Source organism: Chenopodium album, chromosome 5, assembly GCF_948465745.1.
Source record: "Chenopodium album chromosome 5, dcCheAlbu1.1, whole genome shotgun sequence".
NCBI lineage: Eukaryota > Viridiplantae > Streptophyta > Magnoliopsida > Caryophyllales > Amaranthaceae > Chenopodium > Chenopodium album.
Genome location: NC_137838.1, coordinates 78,339,648 through 78,360,974, shown reverse-complemented (window position 1 = coordinate 78,360,974; position 21,327 = coordinate 78,339,648). Strand labels below are relative to the sequence as shown.

The window sequence follows — 21,327 nt, the reverse complement described above, 5'->3', positions numbered from 1 at the left end:
ATTAGAAAGACACATTACTTTTCAACTAATAAAATAACACAACTGATATCTTCCACCCGGCCTCCAACTGAAATCCTATACTTATGTACACTAGATCTACTAATACTCAATCAAAAGCTTAAAGGGAGTGTAGTAATTGAGTTATGATGATCATTCAATGAATTCAATTTTTATAAGTACCTTTTTTTTATAAATTTACACCTTGAATTTTCATAGTTAAATATTACACCATATATAACGCACTACATATGGTGTGAAGAAAGACACATAGTTAATCATATTTATCGAGATTGATTTCGTGTAGCAGACATTACACCTTAAACTTCAACCAACTATATAATCATACCCAGAAACACATCTAATTACATACTCTATCATTTAATTAATTAAACTAACCTACTCCATACTTTGTATTAGGTTTAGCTAGTAGGTAACAAAAAAAATGGTACTCCACATACATGTACTTTTTTATACTGATATTATATTTTTGTGTTACAATAAATAAAATGGTACTTTATAAATTAATGAAATATAATTAAGAAAAGTGAGGAAGGAAAAGAAGAAATGCAAAAGGCTGGCAAAGCGTGTGGTGCTTTTGTCCTTAGATTAATTATCGTACAATTCCAAATCTAGGTTTTGGTGGTGACTAACTATGATTGCCAGCCTTTTTCATCTGTTTTTTCTTCTTTTTCTCTGCACCTAAAAATTTAATCTATGTTTTCTTCTTCTTCGTCCATTCATTTTGAATTTTTCTTTTTCTTAGTATTTATTATTTTCATTTCTAAGTCAATTTTTAGGTACCATATCAAATCCAACTATGTACTATGTATTATATGAATTTATGATTTATAAAATCCAACATTATACTCTATGTAAGTTAGTATTCATTGCATTAATTTGATCGAGATATGATTCATATAAACGATAGTAAATGTCATCAAATATTAGCTAGCATGATTATTTCATCATTTTCAAGTTTTGTATTGTAGATTTTTTACATTGAATTTGAGTAGTTGTAATATGTTTGTGTTTTAAGACTAAGCAGAAACCATATATCTTGTACAAGTATATGTCAACTAGCATAATTAGTTAATAAGTTTGAGGTCGGGTGACATAAATGTGCATATTAGTGCTTTTACGTATTAATACTATATCAAACTTAATTAACTTTAGAAGAGCCTAATCTTTGGATTTAATGTGACAACGTGGAAGAAGAAAATCAAATTTAAAATTTCCATATCAACTCATTTAAATTTTCTTCAATGAGATTCAAATTGTCTCCATTTATGAGTTATTTATAGAAGTACAAATCAATATTCACTTTTACAAAGTAACCTCAAATTTGAATATCTTCTTTATTTAGTAATTAGATGGATTTATTACTGATAAAAAAAAAAAAAAAAAAAATCATTCAACAACTTATATATATATATTTTTTAAGTGTCTAATCGTTAGTTGAAAAAAATATTATTTATCAGCAACTACAACCTCCGGTTTCATAATATTTGCAACAATGTGTGGCATTAAGTGTGTAGGAAGGGTCTGTTCTCTTTAGCTTAATTCCAGTTCAGTAAATCAGAACAGGCTCAAAGTGTCTAATTGTTATTTGCAAATAATATAAAACGGATGTAATGTAATATATAATATAATCCGATAAATACATACTTATTTAGAATAATAATATAAAGATTTCCTTAGTTTTCAACAAAATCTATAGTCGTTGCATATTGAATACTATCATTTATACTTGTATATACCCTCTTTCACATCATTGTTTTACCTTCCATTTCCAACAAAGTGAGTAATTGATATGTTGTAAAACTAAATTCCAATCTATAAAAATAATATAACCTCCAAGCCTAAGCTATCTACTTGATATTCCCTATGAAATAATCTAGCTATGATGCTCTAATACTACTACTATATAAAAAGATTGTGTTTACATTTGACCAAAAAAGTCCAAACCCTTAAATAGAATAATAATATTTTACATACTAGCTAGTTGCTCCTATTACACACACAATTGGACAATTGGTTAGAGTTAGAAGCCAACAAGTTAAGTTAATGAGAAACAGTTAAAATGCAATGCATTTTCATGCAAATTAAAATCAAATAACGAAGAATATAATATTATTGTCAAGATCCAACCACCCCTCAACCTTATACTTACGCACCTTAACATACACCTTCTCCTTTGCTTGACTTACTACTCATCACCGCCCAACTTCTCTCCTATCTTCAACGTTTTTTATATCCATCAACTTGAATATGCTTCACCTTGTCGGCATATACATTATAATACATACGATGATATAAGAAAACGCACCGTATTACAACTATGTACAAGATTGTAGAATAAATCGAGAGTTGGTGTAGTTGGTTGAAGATTCATCCAGTTTGTATTTTGTAATATTTTGCTGAACTGAATTGAATTTATTAGAGCTGAACTGAACTGAACTGAACTTATTAAAGTTGAACTGAACTGAACTGAATTGAATATTTTATAAGAGAAGGAGATTAGGAACTGAACTGAACCGAACTGAATATTTTATAAGAGAAGGAAATTAGAAACTGAACTGAACTTATTAGAGTTGAACTGAACTGAAGTGAAAATAATCGTATCAGAACATACCCTAAATCTCATTCATAACTTCAATATCAATACAATTGTTCAGAAAGAAGGATAAAACAAAAAATTTTGTTGTAAAAACTTTACATTTTGGTCGAATAATGCTTTATAAATTTAAAGAGAAACAATAAAAATACAATTATAATTACTCTTTTTCTACATTCATGCGACTTTATACCCTCTACAACCAAAACAAAAATCAAAACAAATAAATTATGAAATTAATCAAAAGTCTTTACTTGAGCTTATGATCTAACGTGATCATCAATCATTTAGAGCACACAGATTAAAGCAAATTGACTAAAATAAATTTAATTAATAATTAAAGTTTTAATATGGCTACGTGGCGATACGTGCTTGGCTAGAGGGCACAGTACCCGAGGTTAAAGAATCATTATTGTTATAATGCACTAATTTAACCGACCGTTGCAGTTTAATCATTTGATATTTGTTTAATTTTGTTACTACTAATATGCTCCTATAATCAAACAAAAGGAAGTATCCTCTAATCAAAGGTTAAGTGGAATATATCATAAGATGTTAGGAAAAATAATGATTAGACTATGCTTAAATTTTTTTAATTACATGATTAATTTTATCTTATTTGCCATTGCATTAATTTAAATTAGTATGTCAGAAATGTTTGTCAGAAATTAATATATTTAATTTCATGATAGTTGTATATTGGTGCATTATTCTTCATTTTCAACCATCATATGATTTGCTTCTGTGTCAAGTTGAGAAAATTTATGGTTTGATTTTTATTTTTTGTAATTTATTATACATATTTTTTTAACTGTCGGTCGAAGTCAATATTAAGGAAAGGGTCAAAAACTTTAAGGACAAGTTTTTTCTTTTTTCTCCTTTATTTTTCTAAATTTTTGATAGAAATAACTTTGGGAACAAGTTAGTTGAGGGGTCATGCAATTCACAAGCATTAAATTTAGTACATTATGGTAAATCTTAAAATTCAATCATTTTGCCTAACAGTTTTAATATTATCTTGCACTCAATAATCCTTATTGGGCCCAATGATTTGAGAAGACAATTGTCCTTTTTGAGAATTTTCAAAGTTATTAGGGTGAACGTTAAACATATATTGTTAGAACTTTTTTTCATCGTAAGTAGTTACGAAAATACCAAATTGATTTAGCCGTGCAAGTGTTTTATAAGTGTAATTGTGAGCATCAAGCTAGTTGACACGCATTATGTGCTAAGTAGATTAATTATTAGATTTTTTATTTTATGACAAATGCAAGTCATATATATAACTTATCAAAAGAAACACTTGAATTTTTCTATAAACACAACCCTAATTCTTACATGACTACATTAATCACCAACTTTAATTTGCTGACATCAACTAGCATGATATAGTATATATTATAACAAACATAAAGTCCAAACCCCATAGGATGACCTTCTTCAACATTAATTTTTCATTTATTTATATATTTATTTGTGGGAATGGAAGAAAGTTTTATGCATTGTCAAATTTAAAATGGTTGTGCAGTGGTCATTCCATTAAATAAAACATACAATTTACGAGAATTAGTAGATTGGCTAACATATAAAAAATTTCACAGCATAAAATAAAAAATTTCATAGCATAAAATAGGAATAGATGGACTTCTTAATAAAAGCTAACAAAGTGTAAATTCATATATACTCCCTCCGTGTTTTTTTAAGTGATACATTTTTCATTTCTGACTGTGTTTTTTTAAGTAATACATTTCCTTTTTTGGCAAAACAATACATTAAAATATTATATCTCTCTCTCCTCTTGGTCCCCACCCAAACCCACTACTACTATTTTATTATATCTTTCATCTCACATTCATTACTTTTCAATAAACTATTAACCCCACTATTTTTTTTTTTAACAATTCTTTAATACTCCACTACCCCACTTACCTCTTATTTTATTTAAGTCAATTAAATTGCCTAAAACTATGTGCCGGTCAATATGTATCACTTAAAAAAACACGGAGGGAGTACAACCAAACTACCATTCATATTCAACTCTCCCTTATATTTCTTCCGTTTTTCTAAAATTACAACACTGTGACTTATGCACTATTCAGTATTCACATATTCTGTGTTTACTAGCTTTGACTATGAATTAAGTCAAGGAAACTGTGAAACCTTGTTAGATTCGCCTCCATAACTCCATTTATACTTTCATAAGATGAAATTATCATGATTTTTACTCATTATTAATTGATCAATATTTTTTTTTTGAGGAATCAATAACTGATCAATATTAATGAATAAAATAACCCACTAACTAGCGTAAAATGAAAAATGTTGCAAATCATATAGAGGATAACATTTGATGGACCAAAATTTACCAAGACAAAATATTACGACCCAATACTATTTTCATAGAATTCGGCCCAACAAATACTTCTTCATCTCCAATCTTTCCCCTAATTCCCCCGCCAAATAAATCAATCAATCAATCAACCCTAAACCCCAATTTCTATACCAATTTCATATGATTCTCTCTCTAAATTCCAGTAAATCTGAAGAAATTAGCGAATTCAACTTCACTTTATCTTCAATTTGAAACTTCTTTTACTCATTTCTCTCTCCTAATTTTTCCATGGCTCCGAAAGTTCTCATGGTCAGCATTTCAGTTTTTTTTTTTTTTTTTTTGGTTTGATTTTTTTTTTTTTTGGGACTAATTTGGAATAAATTTTGTGATTATGTATTGATGATGATTGGTTTGCAGGTTGCGGAGAAGCCGAGCATTGCGATCTCGATCGCAACGGTTCTTTCCGGTGGTAAAGTGAGTTGTTTTTTTTTTTTTTTTTTTTTTTTTTTTTTTTTTTTTTTTTCCATCTAATTTATTGATTATTTGTTGCATTTTCATTTTATATTAATTTTCTTGTATTATTTTTAGAAAGAATGGATTAGTTGAATGTGATTACTCCCTTTATGTTGGAGGTATAACTTGAAGAAAAATGGAATTTTTATGGAGAAGGGTTTTAAGGTGAGAGAAGGGGGAATATGGTGGTTCACACTTCACAAATTAGCTAGGTTTAGTGTGATTGTTGATAATGTTAAAGCATGGATTGAAGAAATCCCGGTTTTGACAACGCGTGGTGTAAACTTTGATACTCTTTAAGTTGAAGGAAGTTTGATAAAATTTTGTAGTAGAAAAAGGTTAGGGGGAGGGTTTCCATGCCTTTTGTCTTTTAATCATAGGATAACATTATTACGGTGATATTTGATTCCTTTTTTGATGATGAAATTGGGTTTGAGAATGTGAACATGATTGTACTCTTCACAAATTTTTGAGCTTTTTTGTGGGTTTAAGGTTTTAACTACTTTAGGTAGTAAACTTATAGTTGGCTTGTAATTTTTGAAACATTCTAGGTATTATTTTGCATTTTCAAACATGGTTTTGAGTTGCTGGCTGCCTAATCATCGAGTTTTTCTTCTATGTACATCATCTTGGCCTCTTGTGTATAGAATAGATTAGGTGCGTAATAAAGAGTTTATTTAAGGATTTGTAATATCCTTGGCCATTCCTTTCTTATGCAGTGTCCCTCTTTATTATATATCAGTAATATCACTGTTTGAGGTTTCTACAAAGACTTGAGGGTTTTAGTAGTAATTAGGACTTAAGAATCACAATATTGTGGTGTTTGTAGAGGGTTGTGGTTGATGCATTATACATTTTATATCCAGTATCCAATTGTATCTGCTTGTCGGCTTATCATCATCCCAAAACCATCTTTCTAAGTTTCTATAATGTTATTCAGTTGACATGTAATGTTCCTTCACAATTCAAAAATTTTCGTTTGTTTACTTCGTCGAGTTGGAAAAACTGTACATATCAGCTGATACGCTGAGTATTACTATTGACCAAGATATAGAATAGAAAGATTGATAGTAGGCTTACAAAGCTGTTTAAGGGTATTTTTTTTAATCTACTTTTGATTATTATGAGAAGTGTGTTTGCTTAATCTGGGAGTATCGTCTAAAATACATAAATTCTGGAAGTAGAACTAGCTATTCTGGTACATGGGTCAGTGTCCCCCATTTCAGCAGAATATACCTCGGAAACAAAACAAGTCTTTTAAAATCCAGGATCTAAGACTTGTATCTCCACATAAAACTTGTTTTGCTTTACAATAATATCATATACGAAGTATATTTGACAAAATAACATTACTTCGCATAAGATTACACTTTTTTTGGCAATTATATATTCCTCAACTTGATCTCATGACATATCAACATACTCATTTTCATTTTGTCTTGTGTTTATACAAAAATGCTGAAATTGTCATGTTTCTCTATTGTCTTTGTTTCAAGTATTTGTGTCCTGCTACTGGGTACACATTCTTAACTCTGCAAACCCTTTTTGTATCTTTTCAGATGTCGACCAGGAGGGGAAGTACTGAGGTGCATGAATTTGATGGGAAGTTTTTGGGTCTTCACAGTTATTATAAAGTTACTTCAGTGATCGGGCATGTTTGTAGGTTAGGCTCTCTATTTCTATCTTCTGAGTTATGGCTTTTGTTCCCTTTGCTATTGATGTATGTATGTTTCCATCATTTTGCTTCCTTAATCTGCTTTTACAGTGACAGGGATTACTTCATGGTATTGTGCAAACTTTTATAATTTATGTTTAACTATTGATGAGCAATTTGATTGAAATTTCCAGTTTGTTGATATTCTCATGATCATAAATGTGATTTTGGGTGCACTTAATTGTTTCACTAGCCTGTAATGCTATAATTTGACTCTCATAGTCTTGGTAGCTTGAGCTATATAAAATTCATAGATTAGGACTGATGATCATCTTTGTGTTTTTAGTGTAGATTTTCCTCCAGCATATCAAGACTGGAACGCAACAGATCCTCTGGATCTTTTTCAAGCTCCCACTCTCAAATCTGAATCTAACCCAAAGGTGCAGATTTCTAAGTGTTAGTTAGATATGTTATTTTCAACACAATCAATTTATGGGTTATAAGTGATTTTGAATGGAGATAAACTATGATTATTTATTTATTTATTTTATAATTAAGTTGTTTATGATAACTTCTGATGTATAACTACCTTTATGTGTATGTCATTGAAGTATTGATGGATTGCATATTGACAATGCCAACTAAGTTAGAGAAGGAACTCAAAACATTTTTAATAGAGATTAAATTGAAAAGGTATATTGTAATTGGTAATGTGGTTGAACCAAGATACCTTTTGTATAAAATCTAGCCTGTAAATATCAATTCACTTAAAAAAAAAATATTGTCTTCTTTTTGGTGAATTGGAGCTGATTTTACATTCCTATGGTTATATAAGCTTTACATTTCATAATTTTGGATCTCTAAATCAAAACAGCAATATCAGTAACTATGCTCTATACTTGCCCTCCATTTCTTATTACTTGCTACACTGAGAATTTTTACCCATTTAAATACTGTAATTTGACTATGTAGGATGGTTTATGTTTAAGTAAAAACACACTTATGTGGGATCATGTTATATTTTCCTCAATGTATATTTTCAATACATCAATTATAATTTTACTTATATAGAATCAAAGATATCAATGAGTACTTGAGTAGCATTGGCAAGCGTGAAAATAGAAGTTTTGCAACTATAAGAAATAGAGGAAGTATCAAACCTGTTATGATTGTAGATTTCAATGAAACTATTAAAGTAATAACTTTCTGAAAAAAAATAAAATATTTTTTGGCTTTAGCTTTAGCCTACCTTTTGTATAAACTTCCCGACCATTTTGTGATCATTTTTAGCTTAGCGTTAAGGTAAAAGCTAAAACTTTTCTTTGTGGTTGAGTCTGTTGAAAAAGTTTGCATACAATGAGAAACTTTTTAATGATTGTTAAATACTTGAAGGTAATTTTCTCTCTTTAAGCATCAATAGTTGAAGTCTGTTTTGCATTTTTTTGTCTGGAAGGTGTGCCCGGTAAAATTTTGGAATGTAGATGGCATTAGGTGAATCTTTGTTGCCACTTTGATTTTTTTATTTTTTTATGCTCAGGCCCATATCCGGAGGCATCTGAGTCAAGAAGCTCGAGGTTGTAGCCATCTAGTATTGTGGCTTGATTGTGACCGAGAAGGGGAAAATATTTGCTTTGAAGGTACATATCCTCAATCAAAATTTAGGTTCACAAGTAATTGGTAAAATCCTCAATCTATGCATGCACAAAACCCAGTCTGCCACAGGTTCTAGTGTGCCGCATTATTGACTGTTTTAACATTCGGACTATCACACTTTGCATTAGATATTATTTGTTTAATGAAATTCTTTCTTTATTAACATAAAAATGGAGCTCTTTACTTATAGCTCTGTGTCTATTTGCTGCCTGAATTTTAGAATTTGTTTCAGTCAGACAATGATGTAAGGTTGCTCTGCACTGCAGTTATTGAATGCACTGGTTTTCATTTCAAAGAGGGGGAAGCAAGAGTTTATCGCGCTCGATTTTCCTCTGTTACCGAGAAAGATATTGCAAAGGCAATGGACAATCTTGTTGAACCAAACAGAAATGAGGCTTTGGCTGTCGATGCTCGTCAAGAGATAGACTTGAAAGTTGGAGTTGCTTTTACCCGCTTTCAGACTGGCTACTTTCAGGGAAAATATGGAAATTTGGACTCTCGAGTAATCTCGTAGGTTTCTACTCTTTGCCGTGTTCTATGTGTTAGTATTATTTATCCCTAGTTTTCATGGGTAACCTTTAGTTATGTCTGTTCAGCTTCCCCTTTGTCCTCTTTGGATGCCATTTATATGGAAATTTGGACTTCTGAGTTATCTCATAGGTTTCTACTCTTTGTTATATTCTATGTGTTAGTATTATTTATCCCCAGTTTTTATGGGTAACCTTTAGTTATGTCTGTTCAGCTTCAGCTTCCTTGTTTGTCCTCTTTGCAATTTGGATGCCCTTTATCTTTAATCATTTGATCTTTTAATGTGCATGATTGATCATTTCATCTATATGTTTCTAATGTGTATATAATTATTTTTCCTCGTAAAAATTTGTTTTGGGGGGAGGGGGGGGGGGGGTGTGGTAAGTCTGCATCTTGTTGCCAATAACATCTGTACCTTTTGGTAAAAATGTAATAATTGTCCTTTTTTACTAGGGTAATTACTTTATAACTAGGGTAATTTTACTTTATACATGTACTTCCTAAGTTCCTATAAAGAATGTAGAATTCTAATTTAATCAATTGTTTCAGGATCAAATCTAGAATATGAATTATTCAACTTTGAAAAAGAAAATGGGGCTTATTTTGTGGCATCCCAAAATAGAAGTGTGGAGCTTAATATTGAGATAGAGGCGAAAATAAGCTATTATGCCTCATTGTTTCTTAGGGCTGCGGGAGCCTTCCTTTGTCTAGCACCTAGACCGTGGACACAAAAACAAATTTTTCTTGGTATGTTTGAAACTTGGCATCCCACTTATTTTTGTGTTTCGAGGATCTTTTTCTCTTATGTTTTTGTCACATTTAGGCTAGAAATATGTATTTCACTCCCCCCCCCCCCCCTCTCTCCTTAATGGTTATGTGATTATGTTTATTTTAAGAAGCTGTGATAGTTATGAGCGACTCATCATTTAAGTGATTGAGATGCAAAGGATTTAGATTTATGTTTTTACATAGTTGATATTGCAGTAGAATGTGTTGATATGGGCCAGAATTTAATATATATAATTTCTGACTTTGCTTTGGAGCTTGATTTCTATGTCCTTCATCTTTGCAGGTATGGGCCATGTCAAACTCCAACTCTTGGATTTTGTGTACAACGCTATTTGAATATCAACACTTTTAAGCCACAGAAATACTGGGCTGTGCAGCCTTACATTGCTCACAAGGGCTATGAACTAAAACTGGATTGGGAACGTGAAAAGTTGTTCGACCTGGACGTGAGCATCATCCTGCTATAATTCATACTGAACTGGCTAGTTGTGAATTTAAATTACTCAGTACCTTTTTAATAGGTAAGTAAGGCATTGAATAATAACAATGGGAATTTTCCTCCAGGTCTCCTTGATGTTTCAAAAATTGGTGATGGAAGATGGCACTGTTGAAATAATCAATGTATTTAAGAAGCAGGAGCACAAGAGTAGGCCCGCCGGTTTGAACACGGTCAATCTTCTTAAGGTTTCTTCCCCCACTCCTTGCATTAGTTGCATCTTTAGTTGAGATTACATTATATTTCTTGTATCTCCAAGAAGTGTTTCCTTTCCATTCCTGGGCTTGTTCTTTATATTGATAGTAAATTTTATGATCTAACTGGAAGGATCTATTAGTGTTTTTAGTGTCAACCTTTGTGCAGACAGACATTGCCAAGTCATATGTCTTAATCTAAAAAACCTCTTCATTTTATAAATTTTATGGACTTTAGGAGTGTACAAAAAAAGAAGACATAATTACTGCATTGTTTCCTTTTCTTACATGTCTTGATATGTATGATTGTAATGCAAAGTTTAATATAATTTGAATTTTGTAAGAATATTCTGAATAGCAGTTTTTCTAGAATTTTCATCATCCATTGTGGAAAAGTTAGAAGTTTGATTCTCTATTTGTAGAAATATTGCACTGAAGATGTTTTGCTAATGTATTGTCTGATTGTGTCAAAAGGGAGTTTGTGTAACTGTTCACTGTTACCTGCCTTATGTTAGAAAATAGGGTGTCTATAGCATGGTTAATTATGTTGAACTGGAATTTAAACTTTCAAGTACACTTGATAGTATATTTTGTGTCAAAAGGAGTATAATAGTAATAATACTGAAAATATTTGCTAATATATTGTGTCAAAAAGAAGTTTGTGCTCTTTTATTGATGGTGTCTATTGTTATTTTCCTATAATTAGGGTCTGTAGAGCACAGTTTATTATGTTGAACTGTGATTTAGACTTTCAGAATACACTTTATAGTACATTTGTGGGACAAACTTACCTCATTGTTATAATCTTCAAGGTTGCCTCAAGTTCATTGGGCTTTGGGCCACAGATGGCTATGCAGATAGCAGAAAGATTGTACACTCAAGGTTTTATCAGGTTAATACCACCTTGTCTCAAACATTATTTAAATTATGGTTGCGTATGTCTAAGACTCGTTCATTTTATATTTTCTTTGGAAAACCTGTTTAGTTTCCATTGTTGATGTATGGAAATTCAAGAAGTATATAAAAGAGTTTGAGCATTAAGCATTGTTTGACAGATAGTGGTTATTCAAGTTTATGCTGCTTAGTGGTTTATCATGTTTAATACTATTACTACTATTACCAAGTATAGGATATCATAAAGATTCCTTTTTTTTTTTTTTTTTTTGGGCGTAATTGCAGCCCTGTGCTACTTTTGTGCGAAACAGAGCAGTGAATGACATGATTTTCTTAAAATAGTATGATCTTATATATTCTTTATAAGAGTATATGCATGCTGAATTGCTGATACATGAACTGAAATTTTTCATGCCGTGTAATGATAAAATTGGTGTTAATATGGCACTTACTATGTACTTCCTTTGTTGGATTTGTCTTGTATTTTAAGTGCACACCAAATCACACCTTTTATTTTACAATGTTCTTCAATAAACCATCTACTTTTGGTACAATTTCCTCTACATCTTTTCCCTAGTCCTTACCATTGGAACCAGCACCCAATCACTTTTTTCCTCCACCTTTTACTGTTCTTAGGTAGTGTTCTCTTCATCTGAATTTCATTCATCTTATATTTCTATTATCATACCATATTAGTCCATAACATATCTTATATGAATTTATTAGCCTTTATATTATCTTATATAACCCTTATCTTATACGGAGTGGAGTATTATTTTATCTGAACTCATCAAACCTTACTAGACTTTATATAAGGTGTTATTAGACCTTATTAGAAGTTATTATCCCTTATATTATCTGAACTTATTAACCCTTATATTATATTATCTTAACTTATTAGCCCTTATATTATATTATCTGAACTCTATAGTCCTCGGGTGCAGGGAATTCTGAAATGCCTTGGTGCGCCTTGAGCCTTTTTATGCATTAATCTGAACTTATCAAACCTGATTTAAATGAAGATAAGGTGAGTAGAAGTATATAACAGAGCCTTAATCTCCTTGCAAAAGATAGAACGTTTACTTAATTATGGGATGGAGGGAGTATATAGGAAGATTAAATGAACTTAGAGACTGAAACATACTAATACATGGACTGCTAGATGTTTGGTATATGGGATACAAATATAATTTGAATCTAGGAAGAGGTTTGTGTTATTTGAGATACATATTTAAAATTAAATATTTTAAGAACCTAATACAAAAGGAGAAGGTTTTGTGTGAGTCCCGTTAATAATGCATACTCCCATCTCCAACCCACTGTCACTGCCAAGCCCCTGTCGACGGCCGACAACCTTCTCCCTCCCAACCCCCGTTGCTGGTGACCCTCCCCCACCACCGACCCAAAAGCGCCCCAACAAACACGATTCTATAGTCGTCAATTGATGAAGCATAGCCACAACTCCACCACAAGCAACCCAAAAGAGCCCAAACCCAGACCGGCCCTGCTCCACCCTCCTCAACCTAGAAACGCAGCAATCAAAAGTCATACAACATCTTTGAGAATGAGTTTGTTTCTTTACCTAAAGTGGGGGTGGGGGTGGGAATCTCCATATAAGATGTTCTAAAGAGGAAAGTCAGTGTTCCACCTCTAAGTTTTCTGCCCTCAAATTTTTACCTCATGGCATTTGAGATTTTCTTTACTTGAGGTATTTTGGGTTCAAGTTGACCAGATCAAAGATGTGTAGGTGCTAGGTAGCATTGATAGAAACGCTAAAGAATAAGTGCTTCAGTGATAGCTTGTTCACAAAATCAAGCTCTTTTTTGGCACATCCGTGTAACTAGACAAAATTTTCCATTTGGGAATCACATGGAGGAGAGAGAAAATGTGAGTTGCAGAGAAAGAGGAGAGAGATGGTGGGTTATTGAGGAGAGAGAAAGAGAGGAAGGAAGGAGGGGTTTTAATACCTGACCATTATAATCTAATTTCTGATATATTTAACCTATTTTATATATATATATATATGTAACTTTTTTTTTCTTGACAATTATAATATAATATCTGATATTTATAATATAATATCCGACCATTATTATTATCTAATTTCTGACCATTAAGATTTTTTTTTCCCTCAATTTTTTTTTCCTATTTGTATGACCGGACTCACGCTAGTCCGTTCTACACATAACTTTTGCAATACGAAAGAAAGCAATAGTAGTTAGATAACTTGGAAGGTTAAGTTAAAAGATGGAAAATTTAATTTGTTTGGGATATCAATGATGTATAGTAATGGTTGGAATTCTTGGAAGGTCAAGTTTAAAGATGGAAATTGAAAGGTGTGAAGTGAAAAGATTGCCACGGATGTAAAGTTAGATTGTTTTAAAATTTGGTGTTGATGAGTTTATGAAGGTTCAAATGCATGTTAGCTTTGCTGTGAGAGTTGAGAGGTGAGGCAAATTCTGAAATAATAAGATTGTTATCTTATTGTGTCACATTGTGTTATTTTATTAGGCTCTTAGCAGGCATATAACGTACTGTGTCTGGTTTTACCAACTCCATATCCTTAAATCCTTAATCATGTGTGCTCTTTTTCTTTCATTCCTATTTCTCTACATATGATTTAGTTGCTTCCTTCCATCATCTTTCTAGTGCCTGTTGATTACCCTATGCCTTACCTGTCATCAAGTTTTGTTGTTGATTCTGCTTTTGAACAGTTTTATACTTCAAGGCGTGACAGTTATGAGAAATTTCAAGCTCACTGCATATACACATCCTACCTTAGGGAGCTTGATTTACTTTCTTGATCTTGAACTGTCTCATTTTCGTCATTTTCAGAGTTTCAGGTTTGAGCGTCTGTTGCTCTCACCTTAGTTTGCTACCTCACTCTTAAGCCCAAGAGCCACACCTGATTTCCATGAGCTGTAAGCAAAGTTTTGATAGGTAATTTCTACCTCCAACAGTCTTTGCCATGCTGGTGCATGGCAGTTGTAGAAATGGAGCAGCTGAAGCTGGCGGCAAAGTTGTTTATTGCAGAGGTGGTGGCTTTCACATTGTAATTTTTGATATGCAGCAATGATAGTAGTTGTGGTATTGCAACACTGAAGGTTGAAGTTGTGTGGGGACGAGTCAAAGGAGTCTTAATGCCGTAGCCAAACATGTGGAAATTCATTTATGTTACTTGGGATTTTGAGATTGAGATCAGACAGAAGTAGAGTGGATTTTAAGTGTGTTCTTCTGGTCTATGGATGATGAGTATATTGTCTTGTGATATGAGAATCTGTGTGGAGATGGAGATCGGCGGATCTCAACAAAAGGTATTAAAGAGGTAGTTTGGTGCTAAGCTTATGTTAGTCAAGTGTTAGGCTGGTGATGTGTTCCCTTTACAACCTAAATTCCTATGACACAAGTGACTGAAATAAGGTATGGTATTGATAGGAGGTTGGGGGGGGGGGGGGGTATGTTGGCAGATCCTGTATACATCATGCAGTTGTCCATGAACTTTTGCATGCCAGATTTTTTCTTTTCAATGGTGAGATGAGGTCAGGAGTAGGGTAGCCTGTCATAGCCATCAACTTTGCTTTAAATTACCTGCAAAATAGAACCTTAATTTTCTGACTGTCTTAGGCTTGGATTTGGATAAGATGAGACTGATGTATGCTAATATGTATGCATTTATTCTCTTTCTTCTGGATGACATTTAGTACGAGTTATAGTAACAGGATAAATGATCTTCTATTTCTTATTAGTTCATGTAAACAATGACCAACTTCCTGGCTGTAAAACCTCAAATACGGAGAATTTTCTAAGGGCGATTGGCGTTGCTCATGCATGCCTGATCCTGAATATTGCATGAAAGTAAAAATGATGATAATAATAATAAATGATCCCTTCACTTCTGGAATGTTATTGTCTTTGTCCTGATGATCAAGTTATGGTGCCCTTTCAGTTATCCTCGCACAGAAAGTACTGCCTACCCTTCTTCGTTTGACTTCCGAGGTGCACTTGTTACTCAACAGAGTAATCCCTTATGGGGTGGTTATGTACAGACCTTACTGGCTGATGGTTATCATAAACCTCATTCAGGAACTGATGTAGGCGATCATCCACCCATTACCCCAATGCGCTCAGCTACTGAAGAGATGCTAGGTTATGATGCTTGGAAGTTGTATCAGTATATTTGTCAGCACTTTATCGGCACCGTGTCTCCAGACTGCAAATATATCAGGTACAATCTCTCTTGCTTTGTATTCTTTTGTTGCACTCGTAGAATCCTATAATCATACTAGTAATAGCTATTATAGCATGGTATAACACTGTGACTTGGTATGACAGCAAGTAGAAAGGTCTTAGCTGTCTTGTTGTAAAGTAGGTGTTGTTCTGGTTGCCTTTTATTTAATGAGGTACTTTCATTTCAGGACAAAAGTTGAATTTTCATGTGGCGGGGAATCGTTTAGTTTTACAGGGCAGTATGTCACTGCCGAAGGATTCACCTCCATCATGCCTTGGTTGGCTATAAGTGAGAAAAAGCTTCCCGACTTTGCAAAAGGCGAAAGAATTAAAATATCAAAAGTTGAACTATATGAGGTAATCCTCAAAGATCTAAAGGTCTATGATATACATAATTTCTGATCTAAAGCAAATTAGAAATTTAGGCTTTTACTTTTGACTTTTGAGCCCATGAAGTGGAAAGGATTTCAGGATTAATATTTGATAATGCATCCTGGTGGGTTATAAGGTGCCTATAAAAACTAAATTCAAGGCTCTAGACATAGGTTTATGTAAGGATATTTTTAAACCATAATATGCACCCTGTAAAAACATTTCATTTGATACAACCCAAAGCTCCTCATAATTATTCAATTAACATTTCACACTAAAGACTAAACACTTTGATTTTGGAAGGATGGAACCAAGGAAGAATGAATTTTCATCCTGAATGGGTTGTCTTAAACTATGCTTGTCTTGGATAATTAGTGTTACTCTTATTTGAGTTTATGATGGCAAGGGGTGGTATAAGGTATGCAATGGCATAGTGGTGTTATCAATTGATTTTATTTAGTTAGGGTGCTTTTTAATATTAGAAACAACTTATAGGTTGCTTTTTGTTTAGTTTTCCTAGGAATTATGTTTGTCAACCATCAAGGTCTGTCTATTGTGCATTGGTATATTTGCTGAACTTAACTTGGGGAGTGCTCTCGTTTGTTTATGTTGATTTGTCTGAACTTTACTGTTATTGAGCAAGTATTATATTTTGAGTGTATCCGAATTTTTCTGAAATAATTTAAAATATAAGTTGAGGTGAACAGAGTCGTAATTGTTAATAACAGGTTAATGGTTAAATTTTACTTTGTAATTGTTTTTGTTTTTGTGAAGTATTTTGTTCAATAGCTGCAGCATGTGATGACAGTGCGCATCCTGGGGATTTAGCTACGGCTCTGTAAAGCCATTGCTAATTTCATTAACAAGTATTGATAAAGTGGAAAATCTTTTGTTGATTGGTAGATTCCGAGTTGAAATTTGTTTACTTTTTGATATATAAAAGTAATTAATTAGCAATTAAATCTTTTATAAGTCAATATTGCTAATTTCATTAGGTATTATTGATGAATGGAAAAAGTATTGCTGATTGGTAGATTCTGAGTTATATTAAAGTATTTAGAAAAATAAGTTAGATAAATAAAAGTAATACTCCTGAAATTTAATCTTTCGTAAGTCAACGTTGATCTAAAATTTGATATTAGGCACGTGATAAAAGGTCATGCTACTTCGATATGTCCTACCCAATCTTAGTAAATGGTGCAAAACACTTGAATAGATTATTGTACAGTAAATTGTTGTTGGACACCAATTTATGCTTTGGATGGTATTATTTAGTAATTGATTGCAAGTATTTGTAATGTTTTTATAAGTAGTGCTTCTCGGTGCTATATTTAATAAGTGATATCAAAAGGTGAATAAGACTTGTAAGAGACAAGGTAATTAGAAAAGCAGCTTTGGAATCTCAACTAGGGACTTAGCCCCATGATGTAAGGTTGCACAAAGAATCTCCTCTTCTGTACTGCTTTATGATAAGGTCTTTGGGACTGTTGCTTCTATAATTAGGTTGATCTGGATTTTGTGCTAGGAAAAGCTTCAAAGCTTGGATAAAAGTTTAGTACATTGATTGGTAGGCTTTTGTATATTGTAGGGGAACACTACGCCTCCTGATTACCTTACTGAAAGTGAGGTCATTTCCCTCATGGAAAAGCATGGGATTGGTACAGATGCATCTATTCCTGTACACATCAATAACATATGTGAGCGAAATTATGTACAGGTCAATATCACTCCCTGTGAATCTCTTTGATAATTATTATGTACTGTAATTGATACATTAATCATTTCTATTCCATTATATGTTTCAAAATCTAGGTGCAAAGTGGACGGAGGTTGGTTCCTACTGCATTAGGTGTCACTCTTATTAGAGGTTACCAGTGCACTGATCCAGATCTTTGTCTGCCAGACATTCGGAGCTTTATCGAACATCAGATTACTCTAATAGCGAAGGGGCAAGCAGATCATTCACTTGTTGTGAAGCATGTTATTGAACAATTTACGCAGAAGTTTGTCTATTTTGTCAAGCAGGTGAGTGTACTTTTCTTTTCATCCTATTACCTTTGATTTTGGAGAGATGGAACCAAGAATAGAGAATCTTCATCTAGACAGGGAAAATCTGATTAAGACTTGGGCACATATTAAATTGTATGTAATAAAGATGGAGGGGTAATAACTCATATAAACAAAATAGCCACATACACACTAAGCCACATACACACTAACTAGTAGTCATGGTGCCTATCTTTGTTCCCCTGCCAAGCTTTAGAAAAAGGGGGAAAGGCAACTGCCATTCTACTTTTTTCTATGAAGGTGGTGAACCTGATCTCTATAAAATAAGATTTCTATAGAGCGCTTGAGTGGGTACTCTTGAAGCAATTTCTGTATCCTTGCTGCTTCATGTAGGGACCATGTGCAAAAGTGTAATCAGGTATTTCTAATTTGGTTTTGTTTTTGGTCATATTTAGGCGATGAATCATTTGGTTCGAACTTCTGTTCAAGCCAGTTCTGTTTTTACTCTTTTTTTTTTTTTTTTTTTTGAAATCAGCTTAGTGATTTTGTGATAAATATCTTAGCTTTTTGTAACCTGATGCAGATTGAACATATGGATGCACTATTTGAAGCCCAATTTTCTCCGCTTTCAGAATCAGGGCGTGCGTTGAGTAAATGTGGGAAATGCGCAAGGTATATGAAGTACATTTCTCCACAACCACAACGTCTATATTGCAATACTTGTGAGGACGTGTACTATCTTCCTCAAAAAGGCGCAATTAAGGTTTTATTTCTAATTCCCTTCTGCAGTGTACTAAATTTGTTGTAAATTCTCTTATCTTTCTCTGCTCTCTTTTTCTTAGGGTAGTTAGTGAGATCCCTAACCCTTTCAAATTAGATTTGTGCAAGGTTTGGTGTCAACAAAGGTTTAAAAAGAAAGGGAGGAAGGGGGGGGGGGGGGTCCAACCTACACAAAATATGGTATTCCCAAGGGTGTGTTAGGGGTAGCCAAAGTGTCCAACCGAATTTATAAACAATCGATATGAAGTGTCAAAGGTCACGAACTCCGCACTTCCCTCTAGAAAGCTAGGGTGGACGAGTTAAGTCTATAAAGCTTTCCTCTCTTTTCTGCTATTGTTTTGTTTGTGCATCATGGATGGATTTATTGTTAAGTACTCATATCTCAAGTCAATTTCTTTTTTCTCGTTACTTGTTTCAGCCTGAATATTCATTTCCTTTGTTACTTCGTATCTTATTTCTGTTTCTGTGTTGTTTGCTTTGTAGCTGTACAAGGAAATTGTTTGCCCTTTGGACAATTTTGAGCTCTTGCTCTTTTCCATGCCTGGTCCAGAAGGCAAATCATTTCCCCTATGCCCTTACTGCTACAACAACCCTCCATTCGAAGGTGTAGACAAACTCTTTGGTGCACCCAAGACTGGTCCTGGCAAGTTGGGAAAAGGTTCTGGGATGCCTTGCTTCCTCTGCCCCCATCCTACATGTCCGCATTCTTTGATAGCTCAAGGTGTTTGTGCATGCCCAGAGTGCAGTGGTACGCTTGTCCTAGACCCTGTCAGTGCTCCCAAGTGGCGACTTTACTGTAATATGTGCAACTGTCTTGTCTTTCTACCCCAAGGTGCTCACCGTATCTCAACAACCAAAGAGCGGTGCCATGACTGCGAGTCTACTATCATAGAAGTTGACTTTAATAAGAATAACACACCTTTGGCAGATGGAGCTACCTTGCATGCAGGATGCATTCTTTGTGATGAGCTCCTTCATTCACTGATCGAAATGAAGCATGGGAAATCTTCTTTCAGACGATTTGGAGGAAGAGGAAGGGGAAGGGGTAGGGGAAGAGGACGAGGACGAGGTGGAAGGAAGGACATTGATCCCAAAATGAGTTTCCGGGATTTCTGAGACATATTAATCTCTTGTAATTTACAATAAAATTTCTTTTCCCTATCGCTAGTCTGTTTTAACTTGCAGAATATAGTTTCCTTAATCAGGGAAAGTTTATTTGTAATTTGTAATGCATGTAATCTTTTTGATCAAATTTTGTTTATCTTTTTCAGACTGTTCATGAATCCGAATTTGATACGAATCTGGTAATACTTTCATTGTCCTTTCAGGAGGCTAATACCAAGAAATGTGCATTCTAATGTCAGAACCACAAATTGAGGCGTAGCTTACTGTGTAATTGTGTGTTCCTGTGTTTGAGCTATTGCTGACTTAGAATGTGGAGCATGAAGAACAAAAAATATCAAGGCCGACAGTTCTCTTGTAAACTCTAAGGGAGAGAGTTAATGTAGGCTACACCGCCCACGCTAGTATAGAGTGAAATAGAAATAAACTTGGAAAACTTATGTGACACTAAAAGGTGAAAGATCATAAAGGAAACTACGCATTATAAAGTGTAAATTAAAGAACGAAAATGCTACTATAGTTGATTAATATTATTATATATAGATGTTTAAATGGCTTGATTTGGTGTTTGATTAGGATAGCAAGTGAAGTGATGTTTAGACGATGTTGATTACACTCGTTCACAAGGCATGTGGCCTATGTCTGGAACAATTAATCTTTGACATGTACCATCAACAATAATACTGATTCTGATTAGAAGACCAACAGCGCATATACCGTGCAGTCGTGCACCTAAGAATATAGGCAATGCTGGTGTAAGTGGATACGCGTGTTCTCTATAGCTCCTTATTCTAGAATCCTAATAAAGCATCATTCTTAGTGCTCCCGGATGCATATAGTAATTTGTAGATATCTTATGAAAATTGAATGTGCTCGTGTTGGTGGATATTTAGAATGCGCTAGCAAAGCACCATTCTCAATAATATAATCCTGGTTCAATGTAATAATTTGTGGATTATTTTATGAAAATTGAAAATCTTGCCCGCATGTAAGTGATTAGTACTTTCAAAACATGCTTAGACGAAATGATTTCAAATTATGCATTATGCTATTCTAGATTACCATTTTGAGCACCAAACAATTATGGAAGGGACTCAGAGACTCATTTAGATTTTTCCATCAAAAGTTAAATAATTGTTAATAAGATGATAA

At 33.3% G+C, this 21,327-nt stretch overlaps 1 protein-coding gene across 2 annotated transcripts; it reads left to right on the top strand.

Annotated features, from left to right (window-relative positions):
• Nucleotides 1-5,028: 5,028 nt before the first annotated feature.
• On the top strand, nucleotides 5,029-20,332 carry LOC145632413 (DNA topoisomerase 3-beta-like). Of its 2 annotated transcripts, XM_081684782.1 has the most exons (15): nucleotides 5,029-5,255; nucleotides 5,364-5,420; nucleotides 7,019-7,122; nucleotides 7,460-7,553; nucleotides 8,651-8,750; nucleotides 9,033-9,276; nucleotides 10,367-10,529; nucleotides 10,648-10,767; nucleotides 11,586-11,665; nucleotides 15,614-15,892; nucleotides 16,083-16,251; nucleotides 17,855-17,983; nucleotides 18,079-18,291; nucleotides 18,857-19,036; nucleotides 19,537-20,332. In XM_081684782.1, the coding sequence occupies exons 1-15, from the start codon at nucleotides 5,235-5,237 to the stop codon at nucleotides 20,167-20,169; spliced, it is 2,586 nt and encodes an 861-aa protein (XP_081540908.1). In that variant the 5' UTR covers nucleotides 5,029-5,234; the 3' UTR covers nucleotides 20,170-20,332. The 2 variants fall into 2 exon arrangements, with proteins under 2 accessions (XP_081540908.1, XP_081540909.1); XM_081684783.1 differs by lacking the exons at nucleotides 5,029-5,255; nucleotides 5,364-5,420 and having other exon boundaries at nucleotides 7,465-7,553.
• The last annotated feature ends 995 nt before the right edge of the window (nucleotides 20,333-21,327 follow it).